Here is a 16,831-nt window from a genome sequence, read left to right as displayed (position 1 = left end):
AAGCATATGCATGACATTCATAAGAATCTTAATCTCTCTGGAAAAATTCTACGTGTAGAGGTTAGTGAAGTATGGGTAATCCTGGATGTGAAACTACATGGACCCATCACATAAAGAATAATATATGTTCCAAGGCTAAAGGTGCTCTTATGTGAACTGGAAGGGCCTATGGTAGAGACTGAGGTCTAAGCCCCAAGAGCATGTACTAGATATACACAGTATCTGTAATAAGGGCTGTGATAACTTTTGCAGTTATAGTATGGTGGAATAAAGTAGAACCAAAGGTGGCTGCTAAGGAGCTTGAGAAAGTGGAAAGGCTGGCCTGCTAAGCCATAACAGGCATAATCAGCAGCACACTCACTGCTGCGATGGAGACCATGGATTACAGTGAAGGAAACTATGAATAACTGGAAATATTTAGGATATCCAGTACCCTACACTAGTATAATAAATGTGGTAAATATAGGAATGGTCAAGGAAATGTGGGCTGACTATAAAAGAAAGTCCAGCTGCTTCAATAGACCTTAGAAGGTAACTGTTGGAAGTAGGGAGTAGTGGAAGAACAAACAACGATATTGTTCAAGAGACGTAGTCTTGTTTGAAGACAGTTTGAAAACAGACAAAGGTGTTGGGGCTGGGTTTATGGGGTACAGCCTGGGAAAGAGAGAGCAGTCTCTCTAAGGAAGCTAGCCACAGTTTTCCAGGTGTAAATATTTGCTATTAGAATGTGCACGGATGAGAATATGCATAGGTGCTACAAGGATCATGGCATGTACAATCATTCTGACAACCAAGCAGCTCTAAAGTCTCTTATCAGCCCCTGCAGTGAGATAAAAGATTGTTGTAGAATGCCCTGAAAGCCTAGGGGAAAGCTAAATCTGCTATGAGCCTGGGCTACTGATCACTCTGGAATCAGTTGCAATGAAACAAGCCAATAGGCTGGCAAGGACTGGTTTGATGACTCCAACTTGTTGGACTCAAACCTGTCCTAACTATCAATAAGATGATGTAAAATCAAAACTTCTTCGCTGGATCAATAAGCAGCATGTAGAATATTGGACTAAGATTGAAAAATAACAAAATGACAAGCTAATGATGCCAAAAGCATTTTTTAAGAGGAACTTCTGTTATCCTGGTTTCCAGCAGGAGACATACTGAGCTCATGGTACGACTAATAACTGGCCATGGGTACTTTAAGAAATACTTGCACGTGAGTGGTATAGAGAAAGAAGCAACCAATAAGTGTAGACTATGTGCCAAGGGGAATGAAACTGCACCAGATTTAATTCTTCAATGCGAAGCACTGGAGGCTAAAAGACATGGAATATTCAGGTCATTAATTCCAAAAGAAATTGGGTCTAATAAATAACTAGTAAAGGGTCTCCTACTACACTTTAAGCTTTGCTAAAACAACAAGGACAAAAGTTTCACAATTAACTCAGTTCTGATGTGAGCAACACAGGGCTAAGAAACTTTAGTATTGTCTCCCTGTACAAATCAAATCCAAACAAATCTTCCTTGCATTCAGTGATTCCTAGTACCAACACTGCAAGCCCATGTTGGTTACTGTTACAAGGCCAGATGAGTCAGTCATCTAAACTGTTGCTCATGAAACTGAAGTCTGATGCTCCTCTTCAGGAACTTTATGTTTGTCTGGCCTCTCCACAGATGCTCCTCACTCACGCCACCAATCCCACCACCACTACCACCACCACAATTGTAATTTGCCACTTTCTTTCCCATATTTTGGAAAACATTGTCACTAAAAGTATGCAGAGTATTTTTGTTGTTAAATATTCAAATTGTGTAAATGAAGAGCTAAAAACATATTCATCTACATCTATATACTCTGCAAGCCACTTTACAGTGCATGGTAGAGGATACTTCTAGTCACTGCTAGTCATTTTCTTTATGTCAAAAATGGAGTGAAAGAAAATTACTGCTTGTATACCTCTGTATGAGCCCTGATTTCCCATATTTTGTGCTTACGATCCCTATACAACACAAAAAAATGGAAGCAGCAAAATTTTTCTGCAGTCTCTGTCTTCTTTCCTAAAAGTGTTTCCATCAAAGATCACAGAGCATTTCCATAACACACATGCTAATCAAGCTGATTGGTAATGAAGATCACTCACACAAATGCTATCAAACATAATGGAGAAAACCACTTTTTTTACAGAAATCCTCACTTCACCAAACTTGCGCTAAATGAAGCTGAGTTTTGTATTTTGTCTATTCTTGGTGAACAATCATCACTTAAATAAAATGTAAAGTCATTACCAACACAGCTCAGTCTGATCGATCACCAAATATGCTAATGTATGTTACTCCCAATTACAACCAAAAATTTTTTGGATAAGATATTAATACACTAAAATTGTTGATCTTTTTCTATGCCTCCCCTTATTCTCAAAACAGTTTGATTCCTCTCAATTTACAATCTGTGTGACCTTTCCCAATGACACACATACCAAGGGGGAAAAGGGGCAGTGCCTCCCCCCCCCTCCCACTCCTTAGTTCTCAGAAAAAAATATAGTGTAGTCAGGGGTTTTTATTTCAAGAAAATGCTGTAAAAGTTATGTTATCCAAGTTTTAACAGGGTCGGAACTAGAACTTCTTTATGGCTACTGAAAGTCACCATTTGTCTTCTAAAATATTCCATACCTGCCAGATCTAGTGCCCCCCCCCCCCCCTCCCCAAAAAAAGAAGTACAGTCTACCCCGCTCCCCAAAAATGTAGGTTACATCTCATTGTAATTTTAGAACAAATTTTGTTAGTAAATTCAAGATTGTTATGCAAGGCAATAAATAAAACAAGCTAAAAAGCATTTCAACAAGAAAAGAAACCAGATACAGAACCACTTCCTTTCAGTTACATAAATTGTGCAGTGTTACATTACTTACTTTTAACACTATCAGTGGTCCCCTCGCAGTAGTTCCATGAGCAAATTGAAGCTTGGACCTTCCTCCCCTTCTCTATTTTTAACAGATAACATTTCCTTCCCAACCTGGTGGACAAGAAATTCAGTTAGTACCTAAATGTGAAAAAAACCTATTAACAATAATGCAAATACACAAATGTCATTCATTTGCTCTTTTACCTGGCACGTTCTTTGTAATTCCGGAATTCGCAGCAACAGCTCTCCAAACTTGGATGGTATTTCAGGGTAGTGAGCAAGAGTATAATGCTGAAGTGCTTGCAGAGCCTTCTCCTGGGAGTCACGAACCTTTTCAGACTCTCGCAAGTCACTTGCATCTACGGAAAAAAAAAAGTTTCTTTGTATTTGAATCACAACTAATGTTGCAAGAACCAAAAAATTAAGGCATTTAAATGATTTTCTTTTAAGTTCCTGTCCACCATTAGAACAATTTTGTTTTGCTGTGACTTCAACTATTAATACTTAACAAAGCAGTTACTTTATGCATGTTGTTGGGTAACTGAACTGAATCAATAACAGTCAATTTGAAACTTCCTTCAATTACCTCTCTATAGCACTGTTGGTTTTTCATGTTCATTTTCTTTAACAGCAAACTGTATGGAATAAGAATGACTACAACTTCCTGTTCATAATTTTTTCAATCTGTCAATAATAACAGTTTAAACTATCAAGAAGTTAACAAGAATTTTTCCACTAGCGATTAACAAAACTAAATTTTCTTAATTCTAAACAAATAATAATATAATAAAGAGCAAATCAGAAATTACTATACCTGATGTGAGCAGAAGGATGACTTTCATTGCAACATATTCGTATTGATCAACCCGCAATCGTCTTAGATGATCTGTGAAGTTTAGCATACGTTCAATGCATGCTCCAAGCCCTAATTCACGAGCTTGTCCCAAGGATAATGATTTGCCTAGGCTGACACGGATTTTACCAGGTGTTGATACAGAACGGAAACAACAAGAAAACAGCAACAGCTCACACCATGCATTGATCAACAAAGCTATCTGATCATCAATCTGCAAAGAGAAAAATAGGTACAAATGTTAAAGTGTCATAGTAGCAACAACTTTCAAGAAAACATTTTAGATCCTCCCATTCTACTTTAAACAAAAAGTGGTACAGTTTTACTGAAATCAGGAGTGAATTGTAAAGACAATGCATGCTGTTTTAAAACAATTTATGAAAAAAATGAATGGGGTAGGACAGAAAATTGTTAGTATTTGTATGAATTAGTCTGCTCTTATGTTATTCATGATGTCTATGCATGTAAATGATTACAACAGCAAAATCATTGTCTTCCGCAAACACATATTCTCTAAATTCATTCAACAGAACTATAATAGCACAAAGTGGTCTCTCTTACAAAGATTCCCATTCCACTGCCTCAAGCATTTATGTTAAAGCTTTATGTGGGCTCTACCTACATGGTACAGTCCTAACAGCACACACATGTATTTGTTCAATGTCTGCTGTCATAATTTCCTGATAAAAACATCAGAATACTGGAATAATACTCTAGAACTGTTCATATTAGTACTCTTGTATGCTGTATCCTTATAAATGTGCTGCTGTTTTCAAGACTAATTCCAAGAAATCTAAGTCGTCCATTCACTTCCTTACAACTTTTTTTACATGTTTTTCCCATTTCATGTAAGTTTGTGGTATTAGACTAAATCTCTAAACAATGTGAGGAGCTCCTGTAGATTATCATTAATACTGTGGACAGATACTCTTTATTAAGAGCATTATCATCCATTATTCACATTTACTGGGTGTTGACATTCAGTACACGAGGTGGAAATTCTGGCTAAGTTGTTCTGTATTTCCTTGCAATCATCTAGTTGTGTCTGAATGCTGGAAACCACTAGATGCCACATAATCATCCTAAGATCTTAGGTCATTGCAAAATTTCATACAAGCAGCATGGATAGTATTTGCATTCTTATGACTGAACCTCAAAATTATGCAGAAGAGTCCCACCCTAACTCAAATTTATCAGCAATTTCTCAGGTAGGAAATAGTTGTGTGTGACAGGAAAAGAGCATGGGTCACTCCTGTTTATAAAAATGGTAAAACAATAAATTCACAGAATTATAGTCCAAGTTCATTAATTTCTGCATATAATAGAATCCTAGTATATATTCTAAGCTCAAAGACAATAATATTCCTGGAGGAAGAAAACAGCATGGATTCATGATCCTATCCTGCTATCGTGCAGGTAATGGAACTGTCAACAAACAAACAGTGCTACCAACCACATCTGATGAATATTTATGAATACTGAGAACATTAATGACTTTATTACTCTTCCTTAGGCCACACCAGATGCTACTTTTGTTTATGTTTAATGTTCTCTGTCCACTATAATGCACTCGGTTCTCTATTAGCGAAACATTCTGCAAGCCATTCATATATTTGTAAATATATTCCGTATGATGTCATCTTGGTTTTCAGTTGACAATATGATACAATGTCAAATGCCATTTGGGAAACTACAATAATGAAATCTACCTACTCACCAGCAAATACTGTTTGCAAGGTATCATGTGTGAATAACAAAAGATGTATTTCACCTGCAAATTTCTTCCTCCAGGAATATCACTCTGTTCAAGCTTAGAATATGCTCAAGGACCCTAAAACAAATAGGTGTTAATGGTCTTGGACTGTAACTCTGTGAATTTATTGTTTTGCCCTTTTTATACACAGGAGTGACCTCTGTTCTTTTCTTGTCACACACAACTATTTTTTACCAGAGAAATTGCTGATAAATTTGCATTAGTGAGGGGCTCTTCTGCATCATTTTGAGCTTCACTCATAAGAACAGGAATGCTATCCATGTGGTTTGCATAATATTTTACAATGAATCAAGAGCTAATGGTGGTTATGTGGCATCCAGTGGTCTCCAGTACACAAGCAATCTCAGCCCCTGAAGTACAGTATCACTTTGTATACTGTGCTATTTTGGAAATTAAGTCAGTCAGTTCACATATAATATGCATTCCAGTCAACTAACATCTAGCATCAACCTTGTCACCCACTCCTCCCACTCTTTCTTGCTCTTATTCTTATAACATTTATTTTTATTTATAGTTACCTCGTCCTGTTTCCACATTTTTACTTCTGCTTGCATCAGATTCTCCATTCCCATTTGCTTCATTTCTTATTGCTATACTACATTCCACTTCATTATCCTTTTACCTGCATTTTTATTGTATTGTCTGTATTCTTCCCTTCCATACATTCTAGGCCCTCCATTTCATTATCTCTGTCATATTTAACCTGCTGTTAATATTTTCTCCTTTTGTATGATGGACAATTACATTATGTCATATACAATACTGTTGATCTACAACTGTCACACAGCATGCATGCTACTACCGTCTAAAGTTTTATCAGTTATTTTATGTGTATTTTATTCAGTTTCTTAATTGTCATGAACTGACTTGTAGGCTAACGTGTGTAAAGGAAAGCCACATGCTTTGTCCATAAGTAAATTGTTATCACAGTAGGATGACCATTATTAAGATGTATTCATACAGGGTGGTCAGAAACAGTCTGAAAAGCTTTTACAGATGTTGCAGGGTAGGTTGTGCTGATTAATAATTGTTACGAAAAAAAGTTGATACAGTCACCCACGTACAATTTTTGTATCACTCACTTGTTTGATTTTAGGAAACCAAACAAAGAACATTTTTGGCAACAGTGTCTCTGGCAGGCCACTAGAATTTGTACATGTGATGGCCTGATTTACTAATATCAGTGCTAATTAAGTCTCAAATGGGACAACAAAGAACTTTTTTCTTAAAAATTACTTCTCCACAAAATCTCCCCTGAAACACCCTTACAAGTTTGTCAGACTGTATTAATGCAATTTACAATAATTTGTAACTTCATATGGAGTAGTCTCAGTTGAACTTCAATTGGAAGAAGATGGGGTATGAGGTAGTGCTGTTCAATTTTACTAATGTTACTTTATAGTTTTCATGTGTGGAACTATTACTGAGCTTGTTTTGTGAGATTATTGTTTCCTCTCGACAATTTCGTTATCATGAACAAAGCTAAAAAATGGAAACCTTATGTTGTGCACAATATTTTTCAGAATCGGAATAATCTGAGCTAATAAAATTGCAATCATCTCTTTTGCAAACATACCAGTGATATAAGTATTTTGGTTTTGTTATTGTTAGTGATGTACAATCTAAATGTCATTGAAGGACCAAAAATATACGGCATACTTACAGAAATGTTTTTAAACAGAGGCAAGCTTTTACACCACTTCACAAGACGATAAAGCCTGTGATCTGCAATGTTGCACAAATTGGAAAGAAAGTCTGGGCCATTATTACTGGATGCAGAGGTACTGGAACTTCCATTGCTGCTATTGCTACTGGAACTATGTTCTGCCAGCTTTTGAATTTCCTGATCATTGTAGTGCCACAAGTGCTCCACATCCATTATTTCCTAGAAAGTAAAAAAAATCCTTTAAATGTGGACTCAAGATAACAAAATTATCATCTAATCTGAAAATATAAACTTAACTATGGAAAATTCCCTTAAAGGCATATCACTGTCCCAAAATGAGGATGTAATCAAACAGTGAACCAAAGGAAATTATAGAGGTAAAAATACATGGTAAACATTTACTTTATAGTCACATGATTTGAACTGACTTGTAAGCAGCTGCAATTTTCATTCAATTAACATAAGACACAAAACTGAACTGCAATAGAATTACACTTGCTTAATTAGTATGTAAGTAGGTGTGTCTCTATGACAGGGTCCATCTTCAATATTTTCAATAAAAGCTAAGGGATTAAACTTCTGTTTACATAAATATACTGAAAAAATTCCCAATTATACACCTAATTATCTGAATGAATCACTCACAGCTCTTTAAATTTCATTACTGTAGTTCATTGAGCAGTATTAATTTACTAGGAACAACTATGAGCACAGAATGAATCCAACAAGTGCACAAGAATTGATGGGCTGTATCACAAAAATTAATTGTGCAACAAGTTGCATATCAAAGAAAGATGTTCATGTATACCACTTATCTAACTATGTGAACAGCTAATAAGCATACAATAAGTCAAGTGTATAGGCGCAACTCCTCTGAGTGAAGGACAAATTTCTACCATTTTGTACATTACCATATTTACCTGATTATAAGAGGAGATATTTTTTCCAAATTCCACCAATTTCATAAATACAGGGTTGTATTATATTTTCAGATTAAACTATTTCTGCTGATGTCAACATTTTTCTGCAGGTTACTAAGTTAACATAGGGGTCATCTTGTATTTATAGATGGAGATTTGGCTAAATTGAGGTCATGAGCAGACATACTCCAAAGTATTCAGAAGGGTAGCACTGGCCAAGCATTACTCACATTCGAACAGGCTCAAGATTTCGTGATACATCAAAGTGCTTGATACAGTATAAAGCTTGCTCAAACTACCATGTGACATTTGACTCACAAGGGCACGGGATAGTGAGAAACTATGAACAACAATTTATTGCTCTGTGTTTTACAGTGTGTTCATCTTATATTTACAGATGAAGCTTTGGCTTTTGAGGTTTTGTATGGATTTGTTTTGAAGAGTTCTGAAGAGTAAAGTTTAGCAAACAATACGCTCATTCAAGTAGACTTGAGATTTCCCCAGTACAGCTCAATACAGTATTCATCTTGTTCAATCAGTCATATGACATGTGACTCGTGGATCTAGTGCAATGGGTGCATACATGAGAAACTATGAACGAGGCACAACAACAGTCTAATGCTCTGCTTAAATAATTGACAATTTTGTGAAACACAGGGGCAAACAGCATTAAATTCTATCAACTGACAAACTTCTGTTGTATCTGAATAGGTTTTCAATAGACGTTCTCATACATGTATGGATACCATATACACATGTTTTTGCTGCTTTTTAAGTAAAGGCGAAAATCTTGTCCTTCAGAAACCATTACGTGATTCTGTACCCTAGTCAGCATTTTATTTGGTTATGAGAAACTAAAGATTTACAAAGTGCATTGCACATGAAAATCTGATTGTTCATGTATTAGAATACCAGGGAAAACATCACCAGAGTTTAACCAGCTTTAGAACAAGGTAGTGATATTCCGATCAAACGAGAAAGAAAATTAATCCACAATTAAATGTGTAACATACAAAACAAATCACAGTAAACTGACTGCAATTGTATTGCACAAACAAATTATAATGGAAAGATCCGTTGTGGAGATAGTACCAACAAACAGCACCAGATTGTGAGACGAGTGAAAGTTCGAGGATTGGATTTAATTGTGATTCCAGTCTTTTATTTATGTATTAGTTGCTGTTGTTACATCTGACCTGCACCCTGGAAGATATAACCATCCATGTTTCACTGTTGCTCAAGCACAGCACTGCAGAAGGCTTGGAGGGGGAACAGTGACGCGAGCTTAGCTGAGAACTATAATGAGCATGAGGAGGTGAATGATGTGGAGCAGTAAATTTTGTCTTGCTGGGGAATCTATATTCTGTACTTTGCCTATTTATGAACTTCTACCATATTTAAATTGCAGTTTGCCTGAATCCATTTGCACTTGGAATTGAACTGACTTTAAAATTGGCCAAATATTCAACAATAACACATTTCTGCAGGAGATGCTAAAAGTCTAGGCTGGGGTCAGTGGCTTATTTATGTGTTTCGTGCAATAATGTTGTCAATGGTCATCGTGAGGTATGATGTGAATGAAAAGGAATGTGTCAGCTGCTGGTCCTACACAGCCAATGAGCGAGCAGTGGGTAGACAACATGTTTTTGTAGCAAATGACATTTTAACATTCTCATGTCAGTACAGAACCAAATTCTGCTGTGTGTTTAAAAACAGAATCATCACAGCATCATATTCGGAAGAAACAAGCAAATATTTGTGACAACAAAGATACTTTTCATAGTTTCCCTTTTAGGATGATGACACTGATGATTAAAAATAGTGCTACCACAGATGAAAGAAGCAGTTAAGATAAAAATTAATGTAAACAATTTCTTTTTGTTTATTTTATTTCTCCTTGTATTATCAAAATGTATACAACCAATAAATGGTATAAGTTTAGAATAGATGTAATGGTAACTTTCTAGGCAGATACCTTACATAAATAAAAGTTTGTAATTTTGATTAGTCAGAATATGTTAAAAAATAAATTTTTCTCAAGGAGCCTCTTAAAAAATGGGGGTGGGGGGACGGAGTCATCTTATACTCAGGTCAATACTGTATTTCTTTGCTCCTTTCACATGTGCACTCTCAGATTATTCATAGAATTTGGTGACTGACTCATAATGAAGCATTTTCACGAGTTAATGTAATGTGAATGTGCTCTTATAATATTTATTTTCACAAGGAAACAGAAGATACTATGAATGAGATTTTTCCTTGGTTGTTGTTAGGTTGGTCAGAACTAACAAAAAGGAAACCCTGCACCAAATACTTTGACTTGACTTACCTGCAACAGCTGAGGAACAGCAGGCTTTTCAGATGGCCGTGACCCCGAACTTCCAGCAGTGCCTGTGCTAGAAACACTTCCTCCTGCCACTGCACCCACATCTGGAGCCTCCAGTTTAACCTGGGGGTCACCAGAGGGTGCAATGAGCTTGTAGCTGGGCATGTCACTACCAGGTGCAGCTACCAAACTAGGTGGTAGCGTATATGAGCACTGGTAGGTACTGCGACCGCCACGGGTTCGGTCTTCTCTGATGGCTAAAAAACAAAATCAGTGTTATTGTCCTGACTATGTATGTTACAAAAATGAGTCAAGGTGTTAAGTTCTTTTGGAAACTATACTTAAAATTTTCAAATAGAAATTTAACTTGTAGCATTGAGTTTCTTTTGTGAAAACAATATCTTTTGTTAGTAACCACAAAACATACAAGCATACACGCTTTGCAAAAATTCATTTATTAACTTCATATGGCATACCATTTCTTCATGTCTCATCTCAAAAAATTTATTGGTACAAAGGTAATACATGGCATTAATTCATGAACTTTTTTCAGGCATATATTTAAGGCGCTGAAGATTTCAACATGACATCGCAGTGTATCCACTCTCTTATGGAACTGACATGGCTAATAGATACCGAGTAAAAGAGTAAGTACACATTCATTCTGCAAGTGTACAACTGACCAGTACTACCTGAAGTGAACAGCTCTGCCTACTATTGACATAAGCGTATGCTGTGTGAAATTTAAATAAACTTTCACAGTAAGTAAAGGCCAACAGAGATACATCAAAAATGTCCATTATGAGACATAAGTTTCTAATGAACCGTCATGTCTGTTTAGAACTGTTCAGTATATACACTGTGTATATAGATTGATTATGTTGGTGTTGCAATATTTACAAAAGATAAAAATACATACACCGTTTTCACATACTCACTACAGAGAGAATCTATATACACCATAGCTCATTTACCCCATTCCATCTAGTTCTATACAATTCAGAACATCATAAATATTACAAACATTTGTCCATCTTCACAGACCAAAGTCAACAAGGTGAATGCAATGAAATGCCAGGAAAATGTAAAAATAATTTCTTACACACTTAATTCAGTTTTAGAAAAGTACAAAACACATAATTGTGAATAACAAACCCCAATAGGTAGTGCACACAAAGACTAGAAAAAAGATACTGTACAACATTTAGTGAAGCACCTCCTCAAAGTAATGACTTCTGTGGTGGTGACTATGTAAAGAGCATATGGCATGATGAAACAACTTCCATAAAAGAAATTGCCACACTGTGGTGATCTGCTTACACTTTTTTATATACGCCCACAAGAAATTTACTGGCATGAGAGTAGGTTATTGTGAGCACCAGAGGGTACTTATTCATTGTATCAATTTAGCAGGATACATAGCAGAGATACGACTCTGGATGTAGTGAAGTCTCGTCATGTTGAAACCACATCAATGTCACACGTTTCACCAATGGTGCTAGTTTCATCTGCAAGTATGTGCTCCTGTTAGATGACCAGTAAGGAAATGGGAATCAATGACACAAACACTAATGATTTTAAACTATACTTCTGGTTATAACCTGTATGTTACTACATCTCCGCCGCTACTACCACAACACGCATCTTGTAGTTTACGCAGCACATTCTTCGGGTGCCCCAGGGTCCCATCAGAGGTTGCGTACCATGGGCCAGCACCTCAATCACCTGCAGCCGACAGCCAGTGCCCCTGGCAGGCAAATGCTATTTATATTGCTGTGCATCAGCTGCAGCCAGCAATATGTGCACCTCCACAAGTCTGTACTTATCATGTGTCTGTACCTGTCTGTCTGTATTTGTCCCTTGTCTGTACCTGATATGTACGCTGTCATTTCATGACCCAACAACTGTTAAGCTGTCACTTTGTGACCTAATAAACATTCCACTGTTGCTCAAAATGTCTTTGCCGTGCCCAATAGGAACTATCCACACACCCGAAAGGTTTTTGTGATAATGACTATTGTTGTCAATCCCTGATAGCATCCAGAAATAATATATGTGCTCAAATGACAGTGACATTGCCACATTGTGTAAGATGTGTGCCTATAAATTATTATCATGGAGGTCCTAGTGAATTGCAGGTGTATAGGTAAAACTCATGTGTGTAAAGTATCTGCATAGCAGATACTCAGCTAACGGTCTTCTGTGCAAGTGCCATTGACCTAGCATGAGGGTTTACACTACCGGTCAAAGGTTTTCAATCACCTATCACAACTATGGATTTGCAGTTACAACAGGAAATTTGTTTTGAATAATCTGTCATATCCTCATTCTGATAATAAAATAAGTATTAATATGTAAAGACCAAATGCCTCTGTTATGTATCTCGCTGGTTTTCATCTAGGGGGGCACTAATAAGTATCCACAACAACACTGACATGCCTTTACCTATGACACTTCCATCTGGATAGGCCTCACTCCTTGAGCTATTTGTGTAGCAATCAGTTTGCATTAGTTTACAGTCGACTGAGTGTATCTCGCAGTGTGTCTGTGTACCTGATCAGATTCATACCATATTACCCCCTAATGGGATGGGAGCTGGAGTTTGCAACTGAAAAATGTGTTATAATAATTTTAGCACTGCATCTGTTTCAGTGGTAAGCATTGCTAGGGTTGACATAATTCCTGGCACTTAGAACTGCATAGGAATTATTTTATTTTCTCAAATTCAAAAGCAACTTTCTTTATCCAATGATGTCATGGAAAATATGCGGTTAGTGCATTCAGCAACCTAGAAACTATGTGATGAGCTAATTCCGACTGTCAATAATGTATCAGATATAGCAATGTATAGAAAACTGTTGTATCATAATCCAAAACACTTAGTCACCTTGAATCACTACAACATCCATACACATAGTTCCTAGAAATAATACTCATGTATGTGATAAACATAAAAATTATGGCTGCACTAACAACAGCAACTGCAATATTCTAGACACTTTCCCAGATGTCACAATGTTAGCATGAAATCTAAGCTTTGTTTATGATTGACAATAATAATGATTGCAGTTATGCTATTGAGAAAATTCTATCCTCAAAACTAATTCGTGAATGAAACAAAATTATTAAGATTGCTGTTAAAATATCACTATCAATAATATTTTGGGTGGTGGAATGGCGTACCCTAGTGGCTTGTTTGACAAGTTAACATTGCAGGAGGAGAGAGAGCTGGGACACATGTCCTCCATAGAGTGGTGCTACCTATTGCGGTATTTGGAACTTATTCTAGTTGTGAGTTTGCATACCGACTGCAACATCCTGTGACATGACTGGCGAGCAAGTGACCAAGTGGTAAGGACAGGCCTTGGCTCATCCCTGTCTGAATTACAATGGACCATGCTGCTCGCCAGGGAGTTTCCATAGAAGTGCAAACCCTCTTTTAGTTTGCTTCGGTCCCAGTACTATTTTTATGTCAGAGAGAGAGGGAGAGAGAGAGAGAGAGAGAGAGAGAGAGAGAGAGAGAGAGAGAGAGAGAGAGAGAGAGAGAGTGCAACAGACTAAGTCACAATTAAACTGATTTGGGGGCAAATCATCTGGAAAATGACACATTAATATAAAAAAGGCAGTATTCATTTGGCTGTAATCAAATGTTACAGATAAATCAAAGTTATTTGCTGGCAGTTTCCCGGACCCCCATAAAATTGTCTTACCTTCAAGCTTCATCCCCATTTTTAGGCATTTTTCAAAGCGACATGCAGGGCATTTCTTCCTGGTTGAGATTGTAACGAGACAAGAAGATCCTCGAAGACAGACATAATTCTTGCGATTCTGCACTGTTCGCTTGAAGAATCCTTTACAGCTTTCACATGAAAAGATTCCATAATGGAAGCCAGAAATTTTATCACCACATATTGGACAGGGGCTGAAACAACATACATTTACTCATTCAAACATGATTGTGATAGATCTTCCTGTATTAGAATTCTTAAAGTATTTAACTGGATAACAAACACTATACTGTATTTAACTTCTCTTTGAATAGTAGAAGTGTAGAGTCATTGACACCCACACAAAAACAAATCAGAACATAGCTAGCTTTTGGACTAATCCAAAATCCTAAAATTCACACTACTATTATGTGAGTGGTCTCCCTTACTCTTAAATTATTTACACATTGCAAGAACTTTCCCTACAATAAAAGTACTCAGTTTAATTGATGAAAGGAGAAAATATTAAAATGTAGCAAATGAAGCTGGTTGAAGGGAATGTAGATGTCTAAAAAATGAGAATGGCAGAATATGCAAATTATGAAAACAGGTATAGCTAGATGTGAAATGCTAGGCTGCAGAAGCATACATGACTAGGTCAGAGGTGCTGCCTATAGGAAAAGTGAAGACACCGTTTGAGAATAGAGAATCATCTGTATGAATATTAAGAATTCAGATGACAAGCTCATACTAAGCAAAGAAGGGGTTGCTGGAAGATGAAATGACTACACAGAGGGTCTATACAAGGGGAAAAAATTGTATAACAACATTATAGAAAGAGAAGAAGTAGTTAATGGAGATGAGATGGGAGATATGATACTGTGAGAAAAAATTGACATAAGTCAAAACAAAACCTCTAGAGCAATGACATTCCCTCTGAATTATTGAAATCCTTGAGAAAATCAACTCTGACAAAAATATTCCACATGGTGTGCAAGATACGAGACAGACAAAATACCCTCAGACCTCATGGCAAATCTAGTAACACTAATTCCAAAAAGGCAGGTGCTTACAGGTGTGAATATTAATGTACTATCATAAGTCATGATTGGAAAATACTAACATGTATTATTAACAAAATAATGGAAAAAGTGGTAGAGGCCAACCTCAGCAATGATCAGTTTGGGTTCTGCAAAAATTTGGGCACACATGAGGTAAAACTGCCCCTACAACTTATTTTAGAAGATAGACTGAAGAAAGCCAAATCTACATTTATAGCATATGTAGACTTACAGGAAGCTTTTGACAATGTGGACTGAAGTACACTCTTTGAAATTCTGAAGGTAGCTGGCATAAAATACAAGGAATGAAAGGTTATCTAAAAGTAGTGCAGAAACCAGACTACAGTTATTTGAGTCGAAGAGCATGAAAGGCAAGCAGTAGCTGAAAAGGGAGTGAGACATGGTTGCAGCCAATCCCCAATGTTGTTCAGTCTGTACATTGAGCAAGATCTAAAAGAAACCAAGAAGAAATTTGAATAGAGATTTAAAGTTTGGGGATGGGGGCAGGGGGGGGGGGGGGAGTGGACAACAAATAAAACTTCTGACAGAATTAAAATGTCATCAGCAAACCTCAGACACAGCAAATGACTTTGGAGAGTAGCTGAACAAGATGGACAGTTTATTGAAAAGAGCTTATAAGGTGAACATCAACAAAAGCAAAACAGGGTAATGGAACATAGTCTAATTAAATCAGGCAAGGCTGAGGAAAGTGTATTAGGAAATGAGACACTGAGTTTTGCTATTAAGGTGGAAAAAGTACTGCTGATGGCCGAAGTAGAGAGGATATATAGTGCTGCTTGGCAATAACAATAAAGGAATTCTCGTAAAAGCTAAATTTGTTAACACTGAATATAGATTTAAATACTAACAAGGCTTTTCTGAAGGTAGCCTTACCTAGTTGTAAAACATGACCAATAAACAATTCAGAAAAAGAGGAGAATAGTAGCTTTTGAAATCTGGTGCTACAGCATAATAATGACGATAAGATGCGTAAACTGAATAACTAATGAGAAGGTACTGAACAAAACCAGAGAAAATAATATTTATGGCACAGCCCGACCAAAAGAATTGATTTGGTAATGAAGATAAGTGTGGGTGTAAGACTTGCAAACACAGAACAAGTGTCAAACACAGTAAGCAGATTAAGATGGATGTAGGCTGCAGTAGATCCTGTCTTCAGAATGAAGACTGCAACCATCACAACCACAAGTTATATAACCATTTACAGTTTCATAAGTATTACTTTCTTCTTCTGTAAGAATTCAAAATACCACACATACAACTTGGTTATTTTAGATGTCTGATAATTAACTAGAGGCAGGCTTTTTGTTATTGTTTTTTTAAAGAGATTTCATCTCCTACATGTATGCAGAAAAAATACTGTTTCCTACCTACAGGTAAAGCTAAGTATCAGATACATAGGAAAGTCCATCTACATGTACGTCCACAGTTACAGGTTCTCAGCAAACTATTTTACAAACATATAGTTGTGGACGTCGTATGCTTCATGCATCCATCTTTTTAGACATATGAATTTCTACTAATTTCTGCCTGTCAGCACTTTCACATGGCAACAACTATGTAAGAGTTATCTACACCATTCAGCTATTTTACTTTTATACATTGTT

At 36.6% G+C, this 16,831-nt stretch overlaps 1 protein-coding gene across 3 annotated transcripts in view; it reads right to left on the bottom strand.

Annotated features, from left to right (window-relative positions):
- Window positions 1-16,831, bottom strand: part of LOC124554716 (nuclear hormone receptor FTZ-F1 beta) — a 408,700-nt gene that overhangs the window by 11,199 nt on the left and 380,670 nt on the right. For all 3 annotated transcript variants that reach the window (XM_047128362.1, XM_047128363.1, XM_047128364.1), the window contains 6 exons: window positions 14,146-14,357; window positions 10,439-10,692; window positions 7,187-7,408; window positions 3,711-3,963; window positions 3,101-3,255; window positions 2,904-3,007 (listed from right to left, as the gene is read on the bottom strand). In XM_047128362.1, coding sequence (XP_046984318.1) covers window positions 2,915-3,007; window positions 3,101-3,255; window positions 3,711-3,963; window positions 7,187-7,408; window positions 10,439-10,692; window positions 14,146-14,357 — 1,189 coding nt within the window. In that variant the 3' untranslated portion in view covers window positions 2,904-2,914. The remainder of the gene's footprint in view (window positions 1-2,903; window positions 3,008-3,100; window positions 3,256-3,710; window positions 3,964-7,186; window positions 7,409-10,438; window positions 10,693-14,145; window positions 14,358-16,831) is intronic.

This window comes from Schistocerca americana, chromosome X (assembly GCF_021461395.2).
Source record: "Schistocerca americana isolate TAMUIC-IGC-003095 chromosome X, iqSchAmer2.1, whole genome shotgun sequence".
Taxonomy (NCBI): domain Eukaryota; kingdom Metazoa; phylum Arthropoda; class Insecta; order Orthoptera; family Acrididae; genus Schistocerca; species Schistocerca americana.
Note: the sequence above shows the minus strand (reverse complement) of the source record. Positions and strands in the feature narration are given on the sequence as shown.